This window comes from Anser cygnoides, chromosome 1, assembly GCF_040182565.1.
Source record: "Anser cygnoides isolate HZ-2024a breed goose chromosome 1, Taihu_goose_T2T_genome, whole genome shotgun sequence".
NCBI lineage: Eukaryota > Metazoa > Chordata > Aves > Anseriformes > Anatidae > Anser > Anser cygnoides.
In genome coordinates this window covers 187269142-187292500 of record NC_089873.1, presented here as the reverse complement: position 1 = coordinate 187292500, position 23359 = coordinate 187269142, and the positions used below count along the sequence as shown (strand labels likewise).

Sequence of the window (23359 nt, the reverse complement as noted above, 5' to 3'; positions counted from 1 at the left end):
CTATGTTAGCAATTTTTGATTATTAAATTTATAGAGTGGGGATTTGTGTTGGCAGTTTTTGAATGAGAAAGACAGGGTGTCTACTGGTAACAATTGTTTTTCTGTGTGGTACTTTTGAAGATATATGTTCAAAATTTTCATTAATATTTGTTTATTGTTTGTGTTTAAATAAGAAAGAACCATCTGTGTTGAGGACAAGGGCAGTAGTACTTTAAAAACAAAAACCACACACTGTTTTTCTTTGGTATGAATATTTTGTTTTATGTAGGCAGTATGAACAGCCTCACCATTGTCACGCTGGCAGTTTTTGACCAAATGATAATACAAGCCCGAGAGTGATGGGTATGAAGAGACATAATACTCCATGAACCTAGCTTCTTTGAAATGATGAAAAACAGACAGCATGAGTCATACATTTTTGTAAGTTTATCTCTGCCAATGGGTGCAAATATTTTAATATCTATCTATATATAAGTAAAGAGTGTGTATACATAGCAATATATGCAGCAAAAGCATACCAAATATAAGAAATACTGTGGTTTTTTTTTTCACTTCTTCTGTAATTGCTGGCATTAATGGGTTTATTGGTGCTTCTTTTTTTCAAAGGAAACACAGCAAATTAATGGAAACCAGCAAGAAGTGATAGTAGCTTTTAAAAATGTTTTTCTTTTATTTTTCCAAAAGATATATAATTTAAACAAAAAGCATTGTTTCCATCCTATTCTTTTTTCCTTGAGCCCATCCTGTCAGGCTGAAAGCGTGAAAGTTATTTTCTGGTGGTGTGATTAGATTGGGGCTGAACTCTCCAGCTGGCAGGCCTGTCTGTGACTGGCGGCGGCCTGTCCCCAGTGCTTGTCATTTCCTGACGTGCCTGACAGGATGGGGACAGCAGCCCCAGACAGGTTCATTAGATGGTGTTTTCTACAGCTGGGCTAAAAATAAAAAGAATAATAATAATAATAAAGTAAAGAAGGCCACGCTTTGTCAAGGCCCAAGCTGTAGGGGCCCTGCTTGTTGGTTTAAACCAAGGCCTTGTTTTGACAAATTCTGATCTGTGAGGTTTTTAGATTTTCTGACACGTTTTTGTTTTCTTCCCCTTTGGCCTGCACTCCTTGCACTCTGCCTTGTTGCTGCTTCAAAATCCTAACACCGGCTTCCCAGGAGATCTGGGAGCATGCTTACTGAGGGGCTTACAGGAAAAAGAGAGCACTACAGTAAAACAGCAATAAGTGTTCATTTCCATGGTGATCAGCCCAATGGCACAAAAACCAACCTTGGGACTCTCAATAAGCCAATTACAAGAAAGGTTAAGATTTTATAGTGCCAGAAACATGCCATCTACATGAGAAAATAGTATCATTACCAGCAATCTACACTGTTAAATACATTGCTGCCTGGTGGTGCCAGAAATTTAAGCTGTTTATATTATTTTGTGTTTTTGGAAGCTGCTAGAGTTTTGTGGTGGTATTGTCAGGCTTTGATGCAGTATATCAAAAATGTATGTGAATATAGATTTTAAAACAGCTTAAATCAGTAAGAAAGCAATTTGAAAGCATTAGGCATATTGAATGGTACAATGCGAACTAAATAGATTCAAACACTGTATTTCTTACAGATTTGTATGAGACATTCACTTTAGATTTTTATCATAAAGACAAAACTTTTTCATGTCATCTGTGATTAAAGAATCTCTTATAAAAGGTTTTTGAGTAGAAAAACAAACAAACAAAAACTTAATACCTTATTTTTTACTATTCCATTTAGTAAGAACCTATTGACTGCTATAGTTTTCAGACTGGTGACTGTAGTTTGACTCCATGGTTATATGTGTTATTTTTCTTAGGGACTGTCACTTGAGTCCAGATATTTTAGGTAGCTAAAACATGCTGGTGTGTCAAGCATGTCTCTAGTTACTGGAAGAAAAAAAAAAAAAAAGAAAAAAAATAGAAAGAAAATATTGCCATACTTTCCAAATACTATTTTGCTTCCTGTGCCCCTCTGCTTAGAACTGCAGAGACCATTACAGTCTTTTAAGTTGTCTGCATATGGCTGCTTCCAGGGTGAGCACTGCAGCTGAAAACCAAGCCCTTCATTCACAGAAATCCTACCACTTACCTTTCCTTTGTATTGTTAGTTACTGCTGCTTTAGTTCATGGTCTCTATGACAACTGTTTAAATTGGGATGGGCAACTGTCATCTGGAGTATTACGGAGAGAAAAGTGTTAGTGAGCACACAGTTTCATAGATAGAGCATTTCAATATAATCCAATTTTAATTGAGCTCCAGAGACTTTGATGTGCTGCCGAAGGTTGGGAGAGAGCTATTCCAGGGAGAAATTAAAGCAGCCCAGCAAGGCTTCACTACTCCAGACTGTCACCATTTTAAATAAGCATTAGCATCAGACTTAACCTTCCCCTATGAAACATCTCACTTTTTTTTTTCCAGCTTTTTGCTTCTTTTTCTACATATAAAGCAAAGACACTTTCATCTTTTTATATACATTTTTATATTCCCTTGATTAAGTTTGAAAAGCATGTACTGGACCTGAGACTCATCTGAGGCTGTCTATTGGACCTTGCATTGCAATTCATGGAAAGAAATAGAAGCAGAGTTAGGATTAGTTTGCAATAGTCAAATGGCATATCTTGGATTTTCTCTCAAAGACTGCTCCAAAAGTAACCCATCCTTGTGCTAAAAGTTGAGTGGGGACTTAGTTTGGTTTCATCATGAATTCCTTTTAATTTGAATGAAGAAAAGCATATATTTCGTGGTAAACTCTTACTAGCAAAACTATGCTCTTTCAATAGCTATGTGCCCCGTTTTTTTTTTAGTTATTGTTGCTTTTGAGCATAAGAACCAAAAATAGTCATATAACAATTACAATAACAATTAGCAGTCATCTATTTTTTTTCAGTGATGAAATCAGATGACTGTAAACTTTTGAACTGTTGAGTTCAAATCTCTGATTGCTTCATGTAATTAAACTATATTATCCTTTTGTACCATTTTCTTTCACTGTTACAAATACATGTTTATGTAGAATAAACTCCTAAACTGAAAGAACTTCATAATAATAATGCAAAACTGAGGATCACTATATGTTTACCAGTACTTTAGCATACACAGGACATCGTTATATGTAAGAGAGCTAAGATTAATTATTCTTGCTTTTAATTTACCCTTTTTTCCTTTTGGTCTGACTTTCTTGGATTTCAGTGAAAGAAAAGCAAATTTGCAAGCTGCTGAGCTTGCCTGTTGTATGCTCAGCTTCTACTGGAGACTAGGAGTTGGGATTCTCAGCTGCAAAGAAAAGACATATCTCGTAAAATTGGATCTATCAGACTATAACACAGGATGCTTGTATTCTTTAGAAGGAATGTGGTATGCATCAAATCTGGACTTAATGACAGTAGAAATGGAACCAATCACAGTACAGGCAGTAATCTGTCTATACAAGTTAATAGGGTTTATTGTCTACTAAAGCAATTAGCCTGTTACCCACATTTAAAAAAAAAAAATCTAGATTAGTACAATAATTTGAATAGTGGACTATTGTAATCTATTAAAAATGTGGAAGTATCAAATCTCTTCATAAGCCTTGAGATAAATTCCATATTATTAATAATTTTCTTATTAAAGCAAAAGTAAGAATAAATTTACTGAGGCTCTATGAGGGAAGCCTCCTAGGCTAGGATTGACACAATTTTTCATAGTTGTATACTATATCCATAAAATCCAAATGTCTGCTGTGGTGGTGCAGTTTATAGTGGACAAAAACATAGCAGCATTCGCACAAAGTATCTCTACATGCTGACAGGTGTTGCAGTAATTTCATACTGGGAACCTAGAGTTCACCACAGGAAAGCCTGTTAGTATGCCTAAATTTATGACATGCAGGTTTGCATTCCAGTTGGCTAGAAATCCGAAGAGGAAGGAACTGTATATTAAATCTGCTGTAGCACTTCTTCCCTTTGCTATTATAGACATCAGAAGACTAAGTGTGTGCCCCACAGTTCATCTTTGCTAGATTGATAAATAGACTCTTAATATTTCTCCTAGTTTTTATTTATTTTTTGTTGTTTGTTTTGTTTTTGTACAGGATTAAACACCCCAAAAAAGTTGTACATATCTATCATTTTGACTTTTACATTGTTAAATTAAACAAGCTGTTTGATAACTATATGAAAGTACATATAGAATATACAGAATGCATATATAGAAAATATTGTATAAATGTGGCTCCAGTTACTGAAATTAATATAAAAATCATTCATGGGGTTTCTATGTGCAGTTTACACTTGATACATGTTAATTTCTGCAGTTTTTATACTTTGTGCTGATTTATTTTTCAGTGCTTAATTACTGTATTTGATACAAAGATTGTTGCTTTAATCACAGAATCACAGAATTGTAGGGGTTGGAAGGGACCTTGGAAGATCATTGGGTCCAACCCCCCTGCCAAAGCAGGTTCCTTAGAGCAGGCTACCCAGGTAGGCGTCCAGATGGGCCTTGAATATCTCCAGAGAAGGAGACTCCACAACCTCCCTGGGCAGCCTGTTCCAGTGCTTCGTCACCCTCACCGTGAAGAAGTTCTTTCGCGCATTGGTGCGGAACTTCCTGTGCTCCATCTTCTGGCCATTGCCCCTTGTCCTGTCCCCACAAACTACTGAAAAGAGGTTGGCCAAATCCCTCTGTCTCCCACACCTCAGGTATTTACACACATTGATGAGATCCCCTCTCAGTCTTCTTTTCTCCAGGCTGAACAGACCTAGGTCTCTCAGCCTTTCTTCATAGGGAAGATGTTCCAAGCCCCATATCATCTTTGTGGCCGCTGGACTCTTTCCAGGAGTTCCCTGTCTTTTTTGTACCGGGGAGCCCAGAACTGGACACAATACTCCAGGTGAGGCCTGACCAGGGCAGAGTAGAGGGGGAGGATCACCTCCCTTGACCTGCTGGCCACGCTCCTTTTAATGCACGCCAGGATCCCATTGGCCTTCTTGGCCACCAGGGCACACTGCTGGCTCATGGTCAACCTGTCATCCACCAGGACCCCCAGGTCCTTCTCCTCAGAGCTCCTCTCCAGCAGGTCGTCCCTCGGCCTGTACTGATACGTGCGGTTGTTCCTTCCCAGGTGCAGGACTCTACACTTGCTCTTATTAAACCTAATTTGGTTTTTTCCTGCCCACCTCTCCAGCTGGTCCAGGTCTTGCTGAATGGCAGCACAGCTTTCTGGCGTGTCAGCCACTCCTCCCAGCTTTGTGTCATCGGCGTACTTGCTGAGGGCAGACACTATTCCCTCGTCAAGGTCGTCAATGAAGACGTTGAACAAGACCGGACCCAGCACCGACCCCTGGGGAACACCGCTAGTCACAGGTCTCCACCCGGACTCTGTGCCACTGATCACCACCCTCTGAGCTCGGCCAGTCAGGCAGTTCTCAACCCACCTTACTGTCCACTCCTCTATCCCACACTTTCTCAGCTTTGCCAGCAGGATGTCATGGAAGACAGTTTCGAAAGCCTTGCTAAAGCCAAGGTAGATGACATCCACTGCTCTCCCCCCATCTACCCAGCTGGTGATGCCATCATAGAAGGCAACGAGGTTGGTCGAGCACGACTTCCCCTTGGTGAATCCATGCTTGACTACTCCTCATAACATTCTTCTCTTCCGATTGCTTGGAGATGGCATCCAGAACAAGCTGTTCCAACACCTTTCCAGGGACAGAGGTGAGACTGGCCTGTAGTTTCCCGGATCCTCCTTCTTGCCCTTCTTGAAGACCGGAGTGACATTGGCTATCCTCCAGTCTTCAGGCACCTCTCCTGTTCTCTCCTGTTCTCAAAGATGATAGCGGTTTGGCGATCACCTCTGCCAACTCCCTTAGCACACGTGGATGCATCCCATCGGGACCCATGGATTTGTATGCGTTGAGCCCACTCAGGCGCTCCCGAATCACTCCCTCGTCAACCAGGGGGAAGCCCTCCATTTCCCAGACCCTTTCTCCTCCCTCCAGGGTCAAGGAGTCCTGGGGGGGGGGGAGTCCTTGAAGCAAAGACTGAAGCAAAGAAAGCATTCAGTATCTCCGCCTTCTCGGCATCTCCCATTACCAGGACACCCCCCTCGTTCAGCAAGGGACCCACATTATCCCTAGTCTTCCTTTTACTGTTTACATACTTTAAAAAACCCTTCTTATTATCCTTTATCTCTTTTGCAAGCCTCATCTCTAGGTGGGCTTTAGCCTTCCTCGTCACGTTCCTGCAGGCTCTGACAACACTTCTGGACTCCTCCCAAGAGGACAGGCCCTTTTTCCACATTTCATAAACCTTCCTCTTCCTTTTGATCTTATCGATGAGCTCCTTGCTCATCCACGCAGGTTTCCTGCCCCCCTTCCCCAATTTCCTACTCTTAGGGATACACCGATCCTGAGCTAGGAAGAAGTGGTGTTTAAATGGTGCCCAGTTCCCACAAGCACCCTTGCTTTCTAGCAACCTAGCCCACAAGATACCCCCAAGCAGGTCCCGGAAGAGGTCAAAGTTAGCTCTTCAAAAGTCCAGGGTAGCAATCCTGCTTTTAACCTTACTTCTTCCACCAAGTTCCATCTTGAACTGCACCATCTCATGGTCGCTGCATCCCAAGCTGCCCCCAACCTTCACATCCCTAACAAGCCCATCCCTGTTGATAAGGACAAGGTCCAGAAGCACCCCCTGCCTCGTCGGCTCCTCCACCACTTGCGTCAGAAAATTATCTTCAACGCATTGTAGGAACCGTTTGGACTGTGTGTGCCTGGCCGAGTTGCTTACCCAACAGATGTCTGGATAATTGAAGTCCCCCATGAGAACCAGTGCCTGGGATCATGAGGCTACTACCAGTTGCTTGTAGAAGGCCTCATCGACCTCCTCCTCCTGATCTAGTGACCTGTAGTACACCCCCACAACAGCGTCCCCCATACCAGCCCACCCCTTAATTCTCACCCACAAGCTCTCCACTTGTCCTTCACCCTCCCCCAGGTGGAGCTGGGTACACTCTAATTGCTCCCTCACATAAAGGGCAACCCCACCCCCTTGCTTCCCCAGCCTGTCTTTCCTAAAAAGGACATAGCCTTCCATGACAGCCTTCCAAGCATGCAAGGTGTCCCACCAGGTCTCTGTGATTGCAACGAGATCATGGCCCTTAAGCAAGTATAGAATGCCTATGTACTTTTTCTTTAATATTAAAGCAAAATAACTGTAATGAAATACAAACTAATTAAATGATTATTTAGCTACAGCAGGCTGTTTACCAGCACTCCAAGTTAAAATACACAAAAGAAGTATTGCTCCACTTTCCTTGCACAGACTTAGTAACATAAGATAATGTTCCGTATATAATAACAAAAAGTATAATAGAATTTTGATTGCTATAGGAGCAGTGGATCAATGTTTTTACCAATGTTATAATTCCTTGCCTTCTCCAAAAATGCAAAAGAAACTCATTTTACGTTCATCTTCAATGGGTAAATAAAGAACCAGTTGGAATGGCAATATATGAGGAAGATTAAGATATTTTTATATGTATTCACCATAGTTCACCCAAAGTGTAATTGTTCTTTGGGGCCATTGGAGGCTGACAATGTAGAGCAGCCCTGAAGACATCAAGCAAACCGACTTCCACCAGTCTAGTAGCTGATAAGAGGGGGCAAGGCAGGTTTGGAGCCTGGATCACAGCTGAGCATGTAGTAGCTGTTGAATTTTGAATTTCTTGAGCATTATGTCAATCTGATACAAACTATAATACTGAAAGTTTGGGGATGATAAGGATGTTGCAGATGTATAATATCTATTATTTTATAAATTCATATATTTTTGCTTATAAAAATATTTTTTAAGATAACTAAAATTTTAGAAGTAGAAATTAATCAAATTATATCCCCAAATGTCAGGATTAACCAATCAAGTTTTGTATATGAAGTTCACAACAAATTATGTGGTTTATGATCAGTCTTATATAAGAAGAGATATTGTGGGTCCCTTCCAACTTGGGATGTTCTATGATTTTATGATATTAGGAACAAAAACTTTAAAAAGCTCCATAGTAGAAAAATATGCTACCTTCTAATTACCTTTATAGTTTTTAGCTCTTATAGGTTCTGCATTGAATAAATCAAATGGTAAACTGTTAAAATCCAAGATGCTTGCATCTTCTGTGTGACATTGAGATTACATCTGTAAAAAGAGTGACATTCATTTTTCTTTCTACCTATCATTTGGTAGTAAATGGGTAATGTTTCATAAAACTCAATTTTTACACTTTTCTTAAGACCTGTTAGTGCCTTCAGTTTTTGTAATATTAACGAATTGCATCATGATACATTGTAGTCTTTAGACTTCATTATTGGAATAAATAAATTGGTATGCAAGTTCTGCAGAAAAAGACCCTGAGGATTTTATGATGTCTTTATTCCTGGGAAAGAACATGTTACATATTTTTGGATACCACACGTTCTTTATTCATCAAACTATTCCTGTGTTTTTTGCTGAGTCTTAAAATGATTGATTCACTTACCCTCAGTGTAAGGCGAAAAATTAATACAAGAGATGGAGTTAGCACCAGAAGGCACAATTTTAGAATGTCAAAGAATGTGAGGTTCTTCTATGCCTTTGCAATAACTCAGTGGTCAACACACTCACCCAGAAACTGTGGAGACTTGTTTCATTTCTTGTCTATTTTTGAAGGGATTGGAATTTTCACTTTGCATTTTTATTCCCTTCTCTAATTGTTATTTAGAAAGTGGAACATCAACTAGAGAGAATGAGTCCTGGATTCAAACCACCTCAACACCATGACCCGTCTAGTGTTTCCCATAAAGGAGGCAACTCACATAGCCCCAGGCCAGTCAGTGGGAATAGACTTCAGGTTGTCTGGTTAAACTGTCCAAATGTAGGCTCCCAGTTTGGTGTCCTGAGTATCACTGACTGGTTTTTTTCCTTAATCATATCATAGAACAGCTTGGGTTGGAAGGGACCTTAAAGATCATCTAACTCCAACCCCCCTGCAATAGGCAGGGATGCCAAGGCCCCATCCGGCCTGGCCTTAAAGGGGAAAAGAAAATGATTTACACTTAAAACATACAGATATGAAAGGGCGTGGCTGATTTTTGTGGTTCAGTTTTGTGTATTTGCCAGTTTGATTTTGCGGGAGGGGAGTATAAGTCATAAAGGAGCATTCCACACGGAATGAATACCTACTAATATAACTGAATATGGGGTGATCCTTTTATCCTCTCAGCACTTTTTCTATTCTGTAGTCCCGCATCAATAAGCAAGGACCCCAGTCTCATGCTAGCATGCCTCAAACTGTTTTCAGTGCCTCCTCCAACCACCCAAAAATGTTTTCTGCCTGCCAACTCCTACTGCTTCTAGGTAGGCCCTCGCAGAGGCCAAGTTTAAGCTAGCACGGTAGGGAAATGACAGAAGGCTGTTGGATAATGCAGAGGAAATTAGCATCAGCTGAGTGATTGGTGGTATGAGACAGAGTGCTGTACTGTGCTGATGGGAACCTGCTGACCACTGGATGAGTTTGCCTGTACAACAGAGGAAAGGTAGAAACTTCGTCCACATGAGGCAGCAGTTCCCATTTCTCTGAGAACTCAGTGGGCAGCAGAAGCTGTTGCTGCCACATGTGGTCAATGACTGCTTCTTGGATGGACTTTGCCAAATGCAGAGCAGCACTATCTACTCCACAGTGCCTGCAAGTGGCAGTGGCAGCCAAAAGCCAGTCTGGTCACAGTGGATTGTCTTACAGCCCTAAAAATAATACACCAGGGCCACCAACTTGCACAAAGGCAAGAAGTAGCTGCTGAATAGCTTCTGCAGACACTCTGGAGCAGGTTGTTTGTATGTTGGCAAGTTATGACCAACGAGCAATGCTTGCATTGTAATCCCTGCAGGAATGTGGCAGGAATCAGGGAGCTTCTCTGATCAGTGATATGTGTGTAGGAGCTTGCCAGGAGCTGCTTGCTGCTGCCTTTCCCTGGAGCAGCAACAGCTGAGGCAGCTGACTTCCTCCCTGCTCACTTGTATGATGCTCATCCTGGACCACTCTTCCAGCTGTGAGCTGCTCATATCCAGCACAGCAGTGAGCTAGAGCAGGCAGCACTGTTCAGGAAGGGTGTGATTTGAGCTCAGATGCCTCTAAGATAGAAGGAAGCTGAATTTGAACATCTATCCCAACTTTTCACTTTAAGCAACAGAGGACTTTTTTGTTTTCACACTGGTGTTTAAACCTAGTCCTGCAAATTTCTTCAGCTGATACTGTGACAAATTCTGTCAAATCCACCAATATTTCAAGTTAAATAAATCTGAATTTTTCTGTCAAGTGACTTTTCAATGAATACATGTACAACTTCTGTTACCAGTTATAGGCGTTTTATCGACACTGCTTTCTCCCTGGATCTATGAAAAGGACAAGTGCTTTCTTTCTATTGTTTACTTTTGCTAAGGAGGTCCAGAATGAACCATTTGACAGAAAAACAAGCTCTTCATTTTTAATCTTGAAAAAAAGTTCTGTGTTTTTGCTCAGATCATACCAATTTTATGTGTTATTTTTTGGCTTGTCTGCTCAACCAAAAATGTAATTTGCACAGTTCTACTTAAAAAAAAAAAAAAAAAAAAAAAAGGTTTCATTTCACAGAATATGATGCTGAGGCAGAACTGCTCAGAGCAGTTTGAGTATAAATACTGAGATCACCACCAGCCTGTTTGGATTAATCTCAAAACACTGTGTATAGACTCCGAATGGAAACAGCAGTTCTGTTAAGATTTCTCACTAGAGTTAAGTCTAATTTCCCATTGTTGCCAAAGTCTACACAAAATCATCTTAAACCTTGTGAGGTTAGAAGCACAATCTGCTTCAATCCCATTAATAATGAGAACTAATTGTGCTTCTCTACTTTGTATCTTGCCCCTATATTTTTTTCCACAACCTTTGTCTTTTGAGTTGGGCTGTGCTCCAATATGTCTTTCTATTCCATGAGAATATATTTATCCTCTGCTTCTTGATGTACGTTGTTGGCCCAGACAGCATAGTTGGTTTTATTCCTGCTTTTAGAATTCTTAGATCAACTGAAACTTCTGCTTAAAACAGTAATTGTTGGAATTTAGTTTGAAAATAGAGCCTACAAATGCCTCCATCTACCTTTTCTAAGTTGGTAAAGTGAATCTGCTATATCTTCCCGATGATATTCTTCTCAAGAATTTCAGTCCATAGCCAGCATTCTAGGAGTTGTCTAAATTAACAGTCTGTACATAGTGAAGAAGGGAAACCATGCAAAAGTACACAGATATGTAATGCCCATAAAATGAAGGATAAAAATTGTTATTTCAGAATTCTGTGTTGACAAAGGTAGTATCTTCCCATGTCAATAGCAATTATTCTTATATTTGAAACCATGCATTTGTGTTTCACAGCAGCAGAGAAGTTAGAAATGCATTTAGAATATTTAAAATATTCTCTTTGAATTATTTTGATCAGAATGTTAATGTTTAGCAACAGCATTTCCATACCTACAGGTAGGGGATTTTTTACTCCATTAACTTTACTGCTGCTGCTTCTCAAGAAATCCCCATATCTTTTCCATTAGTTTCCTAGAACACAAAATAATAACGTAACACAATCTTACCACTGAAAAGATGAAAATGGCCTGAAAATGGGCGAACTTCAAATAATTTTTCACATGATTGAAAATGAATGTGGGAATAAGAGCATCAGTTACTGTCAGCTGAGTGGACGTTGTTTTAATGGATAATAAAGCAGTATGCTGACCATAGAAATCAAATTTATAAAAAGTTGGGGTAAACAGAACCTCATCTTTCAAGAAAAGGGGCCTCTTGAAAGCTTAGAAAAACATTGGAAGTAGAAGTATAATCTGAGAAAATTTGGCAAGGAAGTAAAGCCCAAAACCACAAAAATAATATCTGCATTTTTTAGATCCCTGTAGAGGAGGAGAAAAATGAAGCAAGAGTGCCAATATTTATTTTAAAAAAAAAAAAAGGTCTGAAAAAGATTTTTAAAATTGATGTGGACTGAGAAATTATAATGGCACATAAGTGCTCAGCTCATCCTGCAGACCATAGTATCACAAGAACTGTTTGGAGTAAAGCTTTTAAGGCTTACAAATAAATATTTTGCACAGAAGCATGCCATTAGTAGGGGGGGAAGAGAGCTAAATATAAAGAGAAATTGAGAAAGTATTACTAGACTAAGAAGCATGCTAAGAAAAAATGGACGTATGGCGCATTGGTGAGGTTGCAGAAGTGTTTAATGTGTAAGGGATGGGGATAGGATATGTTAGGATATTAAATACATCAGGATATTAAATTCATTTCCCATCTGTTTACATTTTCAATTTCCCACTTCAGAAAAACAAATGCATGCTGCATCATCATTTGAACTTACCTGTTTTTCAAAGTGCTTAATAGATATATTTGTTTTCTTTATACATTTACATGACTGGACAGGACATACCCCTTGTTACACTGTATGCATATCTTTCCTGCAAAATCTAAGTTTGATCTTATTCAGTACTTTGTTAAATATTTCTAAATGGTATGATGCTTACTCAATATGGTATTTCATAAACTCTATGAGACTGGTTCCATGCCATTAATGTCTCTCATTTCAGTCTGTGTTTAGAATACAAGCAATCGTGCAGTCTGCCATTCAGAATTTCACAGTTTCTTTGCAGCAAACGGTGATGTTAGCAAGCACTTGAAAGAGGGCAATCCAAATGTCTAATGGTAGAGGAGAGCATGATTTTCAGTAATTATTTTGTTGTTGTTGTTGTTTGTAACTTCTAAGAGCACACAGTAATGCTAAACTGCTTTATGAATGTCTCATGTAACTGAATCAGGTGCATAAGCTTGTTTTTGTAGGTGTCTCTGGACAGGTCTGTGATGAAATATCTATTCACTATGGTTTGTTTTGTGAATTACTCCACATTTTATTGGCACATATCTACTTTTTAACTGCTGAGGTTGTAAAATGGGAAACATCCAGTAACACATGGATTTGGGGAATGTTCCAGAGAAGTTCCATTAAGTTTATGATTATCAGGCTGTTATGAAATGGTTAATATGAAATTAACTATTGCTTTATGCCTGAAAAAAAATAGAATGAAGGGTAGCAGATTCTCCCACAATGATAGTTTTTTTTTCTTCCTTTCCTTTGCATCTTTTTTCTTCTTTCCTGCTTATCCATATATAAATTTGTATTTTAGCTTTTTTTCTTAAGCACTAGAGGCCTGTTAGCTCACTTCATATAGAAAGTAGAAAATACAGTTTTCACTCGATGATAGGGAGGAAAAAGACGTAATCAGACATCTTTTGGACAGTTCATGGCCATTACAACTACATTTTGCTGTCTTGCAGTAGCATAGGGTAGTGTCAGACTAACAAAAATATGTATTTTTTTTTAGTTAACAACAGAATTTCATTGTTGAAACAAACAAACAAACAAAAACACTTTCTCAACTTTAGGGAAAATTAAACAGTCATTTGACAAGGCAGATTACAGAGAGTTGCTCTTCCCTCCTTGGCAACTGAATTCACAGAAAAGTCTGTCAAGGGAAACCATATCCAAGCTCACGACCTGGAAGCCTAGAACACCAAGTGACAGGAATGGAGAAGGCAGTGAGAAAGACCTGGGAGACTGTATTATAGTAAATTAAGTATATGGGCTTCTTGCTAACACAGTAAGATACCCTTATCACAGAATCACAGAGTCACAGAATGGCCGAGGTTGGAAGGGACCTCTGAAGATCATCTAGTCCAACCCCTCTGCCAAGCAGGAACGCCTAGAGCACATTGTGCAGGATGGCATCCAGGTAGGTTTTGAATATCTCCGGAGAAGGAGACTCCACAACCACTCTGGGCAACCTGTCCCAGTGCTCTGTCACCCTCACAGTAAAGGAGTGCCCTCTCATATTCAAATGGAACTTCCTGTGCTTCGGTTTGTGCTAGTTGCCTCTCATCCTGTCACTGGGCACCACTGAAAAGAGTCTGTTTCCATCTAGTATAGTCTTAATATATATACGTAATGAAAAAGACAATGGACTCTTATTTCTCTTCCTCTTCAAAATTGGTGGTAAGATAGTATGAAACACAGTTTTTCCTTTTCCCAGAAATCAAGAGAAGACGAAAATGTGGTTGTCCCTACATATAATATATGTCCCTACATATAATATATGTCCCCCATATATGTCCCTACATATAAGGATAGGGGAACTATGAATGTTCATGACATATTTTTTTTTCCCCTGAGGTTTTTGCAATAATTTGTTTTTCCCCCACCCTGGAAAACCAAGGCAGAAAAATTAGTTATATTCCTTTCTCCCTTCTTCCAAACAATCTCAGCCCTTCCATCCTTCCATCTCTGTCCCCATTTCCTTTTCCTCAGTCTTTTTTTCAAGGGAAAAATGGGATGCTTTGCTTTTGTTCTTTTTGATAGCATAGGTGTGGGGAATGCTGTGTAATTGAAATGAACTCAGATTTCTTATTGTTTTTAGTTCAAGTTTGGGACACATGAGATAGATAGTCATAGGTGGCTCCTGCAGGTAATCTCTCTTCCAAGAGATGATGATTGAGTTGATGATGATTGAAGAATGAAATACTAAAAAAAGTCTGTTCAAACTATAAATCCAGTACATATGGGGATGACAAGAGCTTATTTTGTATTGGAAGAAACCCAGCTTCTCAAGCTTTGTTAACAAACAAACAAACAAAAAAATGAGGTACAGCATGGTCTGCATAAATGAATTAGTTGTAGCTATAATTGCCAGTGTTGAGGAAGACGTGCTGAGTTTGGTGAAAATTACAGCTCTGGACACCTAACTTAAAACACTTTAAAGCATATGTCCGCAGGCCTTTGAATCAAATGAAAAGATGAAAGTTTGCATTGGGTTGGGCTACCAGGATGCAACAGTATCCCACTCAGCATCCCTTGCTCAGTCAAGGCAAATCTTTCCAAATGCAGAGCTAATATTTGTTGAAATTTAAATATTAAAGTTGAAGAAATAGGAGGGGTAAACTTACAAGGAGGGAAAAGGGTAAATTCTTTAAAGTTTTTTGCATCTCCAGAGGAAAAAGAAAATGAAATAAATACCACATGGCAAAGACAATACCCAGTGTTGCCAGGTAACAGATAGATCTGATTTTGATATCTAAACTAAGGGCATGCCAGAGCTCTTTGGTCCATGCAAAGGTCGGCAAATGTTATAACTATCAGCTGAGGACAACGTGCACTTTCATTGAGGAATTGGGTTATAATTAAAATACCCTGAACCAGAAACTTGGCTCTAAAAGATAAATGATCAATTCCCATTGAAAACGGTAACTTAAATTAACAGACAGAGTCATTAATGAATCACCCAATAGTGCTATTAAATGTATATAAATATATTGAGCAATAAGCAGCAATTCTTTACAAGAGGCCAGGGAAGTGAACATTCTTACTGTAAAATAAGCAACTTAGAATACATGATTTTGTGATTATTTCAATTCCAAAAACAGTAATCAAAAGAAAAGGGCCAGAACTGTGCTGCTGTGACTGGTGCTATGAGATACCAAATATAGTATAAAGCTGCAAAAATACTCCTAATACACCTCAATATGAAAGTGTTTTCCTGTGAGAGTAATCTATCACGGGATACTAGCAGAGTGGAAACTGGTATTTCTCATGTTCTGGTTAGTGTAATACTTAAAAATTCCAGCTGTTAGTTAACAATTAACTCATTATCAATAATTGAATAATAGCTGAAGTAGGAGGCTTATGATCAAAAACATCCCAACTCTCAACTGGAGAAAAAAAAATAAAAAAAAAAATGGAGAGATCTTGATTACATCAGGAATTAAAATAAAGGAGCCTTCATATTTGAGTAAGAAAACACTTCAGTACACTTCTGAACACTTCTGTTCTCTTCAATAGAGTTTTCCATTTGCATATCTCAAGCTGCTTTACTAATCTAATCTAATTAAGTGTCACCAATAGATGTTCCATATTACAGAACCCCAAGGTTTAGAGATTTCTCCTTGTGCTGTTAGAGTCACAGTTTTATTTTAACTGCAGTGCATCCTAGCAATTTTTTATTCTTAATCTATTGTCTGGCCGGTGGACTTATTATTATCTTTAAAATATACTAATATTTCTGAGTAAACTAGAGGCTTTTACAAGGAGAAATAAGCTTTAAACCAAATAATTACATCTTTTATTATAAATGAAAATTTGCTCAATTCCAGTGTAGATATGGTTGGTTGTTTTTCATTTTATTAAGAAGAGCTTATTTGGGACCTATCTACAATTCTGTGCTTAATCATAAAGTTTCAGACATTAATACATGATAGAACAAAAAGTCTTCACAACTGTTTTTTAGGAGACAAACTCGTAAAACTATCAAAACAAAGAGTGCTGCCTTCAAATATAAACAACATCAAAATTGGATGGAGCACACAATAATTTTGGCTTCAGATAGCTGGGTAATAATTTCAATGCCTTTTGGTAAACAAAATAGATATTTCCATGTCTTTCTCAATAATGAAATACACAGTATATGCGGTTTGTAAGAAATATAAAATAGCCAGGCCCTCATATGTATGACATGAGAAAGCAAAATGCTGAAAACATGTCCTAAATAATCCTGAACGAAAAGGGGAAAAAAAAAAAAGTACAATTCCCTTTAAAAGATTCAAATTCAAAAGAGGGTAATAACTTTATCATAGAATCATAGAATGGCCTAGGTTGGAAGGGATCTCAAAGATCATCTAACTCCAACCCCCCTGCCATAGGCAGGGATGCCACCCACTAGATCAGGTTGCCGAGGGCCTCATCCAGCCTGTTCTTAAACACCTCCAGAGATGGGGCATCCACAACCTCTCTGGGGAACCTGTTCCAGTGCCTCACCACCCTCTGAGTGAAGAAATCTTTGTTTTTATAATAACAGGAAAGAATCCTGCAGATTCAAAAATTTGCAGTTTCAAAAATTTTGACTGTCATCTATAGACATCTAATAATGGAAGGATTAATGCATCATGTGAAAGTAGTGTTAGATTAATGTTTTGGAAAATGACAAAAATGGTAGTATATCTTTGACAGGAAAATATACAGGAAAATACAACAAAATTACTGAAATAATTTAGATAATTTGTTATCAATATGATAATCTTATATTTGTAGGACTAAGAGACAGTTAAGAAGAGTGTAATTGAGGACAATAATTGAATTATAGCCTCCTTCCTTTCCTCTGATTTCCTACCCTTTCTACTGCTTTAGGCTCATCTGGAATGCTATCTTAAGTCATTCATTTGAGGGGAGGGGGGAAGGGGTGGGGAGGGTGTGTGTGTAAATGTACATCTATGAAGTTATGGTTGCTTTATACTTGTATAGAAGAGAAACAACCAAAAGGCAATCAGTGTTTGGTCAGCATGTGACATGCTGATAGTGTTGATCTATAATAACTCAGCTCTGGTTCGTATCAAGACATTGTAAATGTATTATTGTGAATGGTGTAGAATGTTAATACATACGATGTAGTCAGTATTGTATGTTTTTTTCCTTAGAAAAAAAGTAGGATAACTAGGAACATTTTGAAATAAAAAGTGAATTCCTGAAAAAGGATGTCTTGTCAAGGAGCTAATTCTTTGGCAAATCTGCAGCTGCTATAGATCTGGTTACAGTTATGTACATTTCAGACTCCTCTGTGAGAGACTGTTCTCATCATTTAGTCATTTGAAACTTGTGTTTTCCTCCCTATTTCCTATTAGTATCTTAAGAGAGATTGTACTAATAAAAATTATGTATCATCAGCAGAATACATCCGAAGAAGGATGTACTCTCTTTATACTTGTACTTAATCATCTGAATTTCACATACACAGTAGCAGCTGTATCCTACACTTCTACACTGATCTCAGTGAAAGACTGAAGGAAATTTTGGTTTATTTAGCTTGTCAAAGAGAAAGCTAAACAGTAACTGGAGATCAGTCTGTAATCACCTACACAAGGAAAAGATATCTAATACTAGAGTTCTCTCCAATCTCATAGACAAAGGTGTCATGAAATCCAGTGGCTAGAAGCTGAAGTCAACAAAGTTTAAAGTGAAAATGATGTGCAGAGTTTTAACATGAAGGTTAATTTCCCATTGCAAGAATTTAGCATATGATGTAGTAATACGACAGCTAGCCCAAGACTGCATGGAGGGAGCATATAGTCTCTTCTATGTATCTCAGGACCTACAAAGAAATCAAGCTCCTTCCTTTCAAGGCTTTGTTTAGTTAGTCTTGAGAGCTGAGGTGAATGGAAGAGCTCACACAATATCACTCCAAGTCTTGTCTGTATCTTCTTCTTATGTAGACAGTACAGGGGGCTCACCATGTTCCTCTCGCTAGCTTGTATCAAAGACAGAACTAACATTTGAACACTTTTCAGTGTGCCAAAGCACATTTTGGTTTGTTGCCATTGTTACTATCATCTCTGAAATAGACTCATCATGGTTATGAGAAAAAAGCTATGGAGGACAAAATTTTGGTAAATATCCATGGAGCTCGTTTAATGCAATATGTACAAACTTAAATTAGCTTTTTCATTTATGAGGATGTTACCAACTTGAAGATACATCAGTGAAAAACTGAAGGAATACAAATTCCATTGCCTCAAGCATGAAAGATAGATGACAGCAGCAACATGTGGTCTCCCTAACATCTCCCTGTTCAGAAGCTGGGGAGAGGTCATGGTTACAGAAAGCAAAGGCCTCAAATGAGTGACTAAAGCACTGCAAGCTGTATGCTAAAAGTTTCTATGCAGATAATGGAGAACAGAGAAAGTAAATCCAGTCAAACCTTCCTGTTGCCTTTCCCTTTAGTGACAGTGTTCATTGTATTTCTTTATTTCACCAGGAATTTTACTCTTTTAACTGCAACCTAGGGGAACGCACAGTCTACAGAACCTGGGAAATGCAATTGGGTGCAGTGACGGGGTGGTCTCCATCCCAAACTGACTACTCATAGGAAGAAGTGTGTCAGGGTCTCAGGTGTGGGCAGAGCCCACCTGAGCAGAAGTGGAGGGCTAAAAGCAGCCTTCCAGATGATGAAAAGGATTAGGGAAGAGTTGTTTTACACCACATGATGCTGTTGTAATGATGAGTCACTGATGAGATTAGTTGATAAAGGTGATACCTAATTCAATTGTGTATTTTTGTCTGTTTTCCTGGACATCCAGAACAGTGAAGGAGGAGTGAAAAATAATTTTAATGTTTTAATATCTAATACTAGACCAGTACATTCGGTTGAGAGACAAACTGGAAAAGCAATGCTAATTTTTAATTATTTTGTTTTAAAATATTTTCACATTTAATTAAAAATGCAAAAATACAAAATTGTTGTTTTCTTCATGGTTTGCGATATCAAATATACTTAGTTTTAGAAACATAACTGTGTCAACATATTGTTCTAGCTATTTTCTGTATTTATTAATGGAATATAGAGGGTTCTAATTTATGAGTCTGAAATGGATATCAGTAGCAGGATATATTATTTTGGTTGTACTTAGCACAAGCTAGCCTCAGAAGTAAGTATGTTACCCAGTATATAACTGAGAACTCTATCATATGCATTGTTAGAAGAAAAAACAGCTAAGCATAATTGCAACTGTGTCCGTTACCCTGTGCTTGCTAGTAAAGTTTGGTGTTTTTTGAGGAAAAAAGTTAATGTGACTCATGAGGAATACATCTTAGGAGTATCAGGTTATTACTCTTACTGATATTTTTCTAACAGCTATGCCTCACTGCATTTTTAAGACCTTTCAAGTTCATATTTTACCTTATGGTTTTTAAGTTATAAGGAAATACAGTTAACTTACTTGTACTTCACTGATGGGTACAGCTTAACTATGTTTGTTGCCATGAAAAACTTCTGCCAGTAACTGTCACCCTTTAATTTTTTTAAGGTCCTTGCTTATACAGAAGGCCTTCATGGAAAATGGATGTTCAGCGAGATTCGGGCTGTTTTTTCAAGACGTTATCTTCTCCAGAACACAGCTTTGGAAGTGTTTATGGCAAACAGAAGTATGTCTTTCTTTATTTTTTTGCATAAAAAAGTTCCAGTTGGTATTTTGCAGTGTTAATCTCAGAATTTAAACGCTGTATGTCCTTGGGTAAAGTGCTTATTATGTTTTTGTTCAATTGTGTATTTCATGTTATAATCAATCACATAAATCAATCTCATTGTTTTCTGTGCATCAGTAAGATGTATTTATAAAGGCAGATCATTGCAATTGGTAAATTCTTCAAATGTTTAATAGGGTATTCACTTTTCCTATATGCCCTCTTTCCTCATTATTTTTGTAAATATTTTAGTATAATATCTACTAGCACAAAAGTTTTTCCAAAAAAAAAAAAAATCTGAGTAAATGGTTAAATTTTAACTGCTTATTTAATTAGGAATTATTATTATTTTTAGTTAGGAATTAAATTCTGATATTCAATTTTAAATTTCCACTATTATTAATTAGCATAACAATTATACGATCATTATTAGCATAACAATCATAGCATAATGATAAGAACACCGCTTACATAATTCATAAATGCATATATTTCAAGTGCTGTGAGTTCCTTACTCAGAAGCCAGACTACTGTGAAGGGTATTTACAGTACCTCCTTCAGACTTTCATCTTAGGCACAACTCAGAGGAACAAAGTCAGGAACATAAGGTCTCTTAAATTGTCAGTGGGGAGAAATAGGTGTCAGCTGGGCTGCTTACAGGAGATGGATAGAGATAAAGGGGATAGTTTCCCATGTATAGGAGACATATACCATACCTGTCCCAGATGTTTACCTGAATGTGTAGTCCATGAGCTCAGGAATTGGCACTACTGTTTTGTGGATTTGTTTCCACATGGAATTTCCTGGTGTTAGTGAGTTTTTCTTATAACTGAGGCTTTCTCAATCATACATACCCACGTGGATGTTATGCTGTTATGTGGGTTCATTACAGGTTCGTTCTTCATTTCACTGCCTGTTTACGTGAAATGTAGTATTTCTTGCCCACCAGAGATCTCACTTTCTCAGCTGTTGGTTCACAGCTGGTGATAAGTAGCATTAATTCATTTTTTCCTATAAGTGGGGTCTCCCAGATATGTCCATCAGAATTTGCACATGTAATGACTTTCTTTGGTGAAGTTTAGTACATCTAGTATATTATAAGGTTTTCTAACAGATGCCATTGAGTAAAAGAAAAAAAAATATATCCAAGTGACAATGTTCTGCCAGTGTCCTGGGAAGGAAATTTCCTTTTCTAATTATAGACTGAATTAAAATAAAAAGATCAGTAAATGTATCCACTCAGTTTTGTGTATGAAAATATGCTACTTGGAATCAGAGTGGAGTGGTCGGTGAGGTGAGTCAGTAGCCTTTCACCCTGAAGAACTTTGATGTAAGCTTTTACTTCAGCTGGAGAGGGAATTAAACATTTTCTGATTCTATGTATTTTAATGCACCAGTTAGAAGACCAAATACTATGCAAACTATTGAATGGCTTCCCAGCTTGATAAAAGATTATGTGGGCTAATGGTAAGCTATAGTTCCTCTGAGGTATATCTCACTTAGGTCTTATGCAAACTGTGGAGAGTTAGTAAGAAATGTTAACCAGCTAATGCTATAGGTATGGTGTATGCCTGTTCTAACAGGCATATCTGTTCTAACTTGAATGCCCAAGAGGATAAAAGTGGAACTGGCTTCTCTTCCTAAATAAAATCCAAAAAGTGTTTTAATTCATGCTGGTGAAGGAAAAGAATTCTGAAGATGGTTTACTACTCTGTATTCTCTCTTCTTCATTTAGCTTCTGTTATGTTTAACTTTCCTGACCAAGCAACAGTGAAAAAAGTTGTGTACAGCTTACCACGTGTTGGAGTAGGAACCAGCTATGGTTTGCCACAAGCCAGGTAATTTTATTAAAATAACTTGTAAATTCTATGATTATTATACTATATAAATTATATTATTATATGGGTCAATACTAAAACATTATTCCTGTCAAGAAACTCTAGGTTTTCAATTTTGTTAGGGTAGTTTGAGAAATAATACCCTTTACTTAATGTATGGTCTGGTGTTGTAGAATAGAAGTAAAAGTATTCTAAATTAGATTTTGTGATCTTTAAAGGAAATAAGCACCTTCCAGGTGGACCAAACCTTCAAAGTCTAGTTTTCAGTCAGGTTTTATAACTGTATGCAAAAATGATAATCCTTGCTGTGGCTGTAATGCAGGATATGGAAGTAAACTTGACTAGGCTTTGTGTTTACTAAATAAAAAACATTTTAGTTTACATAACTTCTCAGTGGCCATTTATATGAATGTATATGCATTTTACTTCATTGCTTATCAGTAATGCTCATCAAAGCCTATTTTGCACTTTCCAAATTCCTTCCATTCATTATTATGATTCTTCCTCCGTTTCCAAAATTATCACAGTATCACAGATTTCTAGGTTGGAAGAGACCTCAAGATCATCGAGTCCAACCTCCGACCTAACACTAAGTACTCCACTAAACCATATCGCTAAGCTCTACATCTAAACGTCTTTTAAAGACCTCCAGGGATGGTGACTCCACCACCTCCCTGGGCAGCCCATTCCAATGCTTAATAACCCTTTCGCTAAAGAAGTACTTCCTAACATCCAACCTAAAACTCCCCTGTCGCAACTTTCACCCATTCCCCCTCATCCTGTCACCAGGCACGTAGGAGAACAGACCAACCCCCACCTGTTTACAGCCTCCTTTAAGGTAACTGTAGAGAGCGATAAGGTCGCCCCTGAGCCTCCTCTTCTCCAGGCTGAACAAGCCCAGCTCCCTCAGCCGCTCCTCGTAAGACTTGTTCTCCAGACCCCTCACCAGCTTGGTTGCCCTTCTCTGGACTCGCTCGAGCATGTCCATGTCCTTCCTGTAGCGAGGGGCCCAAAACTGAACACAGTACTCAAGGTGCGGCCTCACCAGAGCCGAGTACAGGGGCACAAATTATGGATGATCTATATTTTTGAAAAGACCGACCAAGATTCAGTTCTAGAGGTTTTCACATACTATGGGCAACTACAGTCCTTATTTGTTCTGTCATCAATATCAAATCAACCTCTGGTCAGAGATGAGGCTGGTAATTGTCAGATCCTATGATATAAAAGTATTCATATTTCACTGATGGAGAAAATGGTATTTATGTGTACTTGACTGAGCTGGGGTTAAATTTCCTGCTGCCTTATTTTTGTTTGTTTGTTTAGTAGTGTCTGTTCAGACAGTAAAATTGTTCTTGAGGGTGAATCACCAGAAGTTTGATGACATTTATTTTTTTAGATT

At 38.2% G+C, this 23359-nt stretch overlaps 1 protein-coding gene across 11 annotated transcripts in view; it reads left to right on the top strand.

Moving 5' to 3' along the window:
• NBEA (neurobeachin) overlaps nucleotides 1-23359 on the top strand; it is a 521005-nt gene that overhangs the window by 396902 nt on the left and 100744 nt on the right. For all 11 annotated transcript variants that reach the window (XM_048081219.2, XM_066989702.1, XM_048081215.2 and 8 more), the window contains 2 exons: nucleotides 19963-20080; nucleotides 21855-21957. In XM_048081219.2, coding sequence (XP_047937176.2) covers nucleotides 19963-20080; nucleotides 21855-21957 — 221 coding nt within the window. The remainder of the gene's footprint in view (nucleotides 1-19962; nucleotides 20081-21854; nucleotides 21958-23359) is intronic.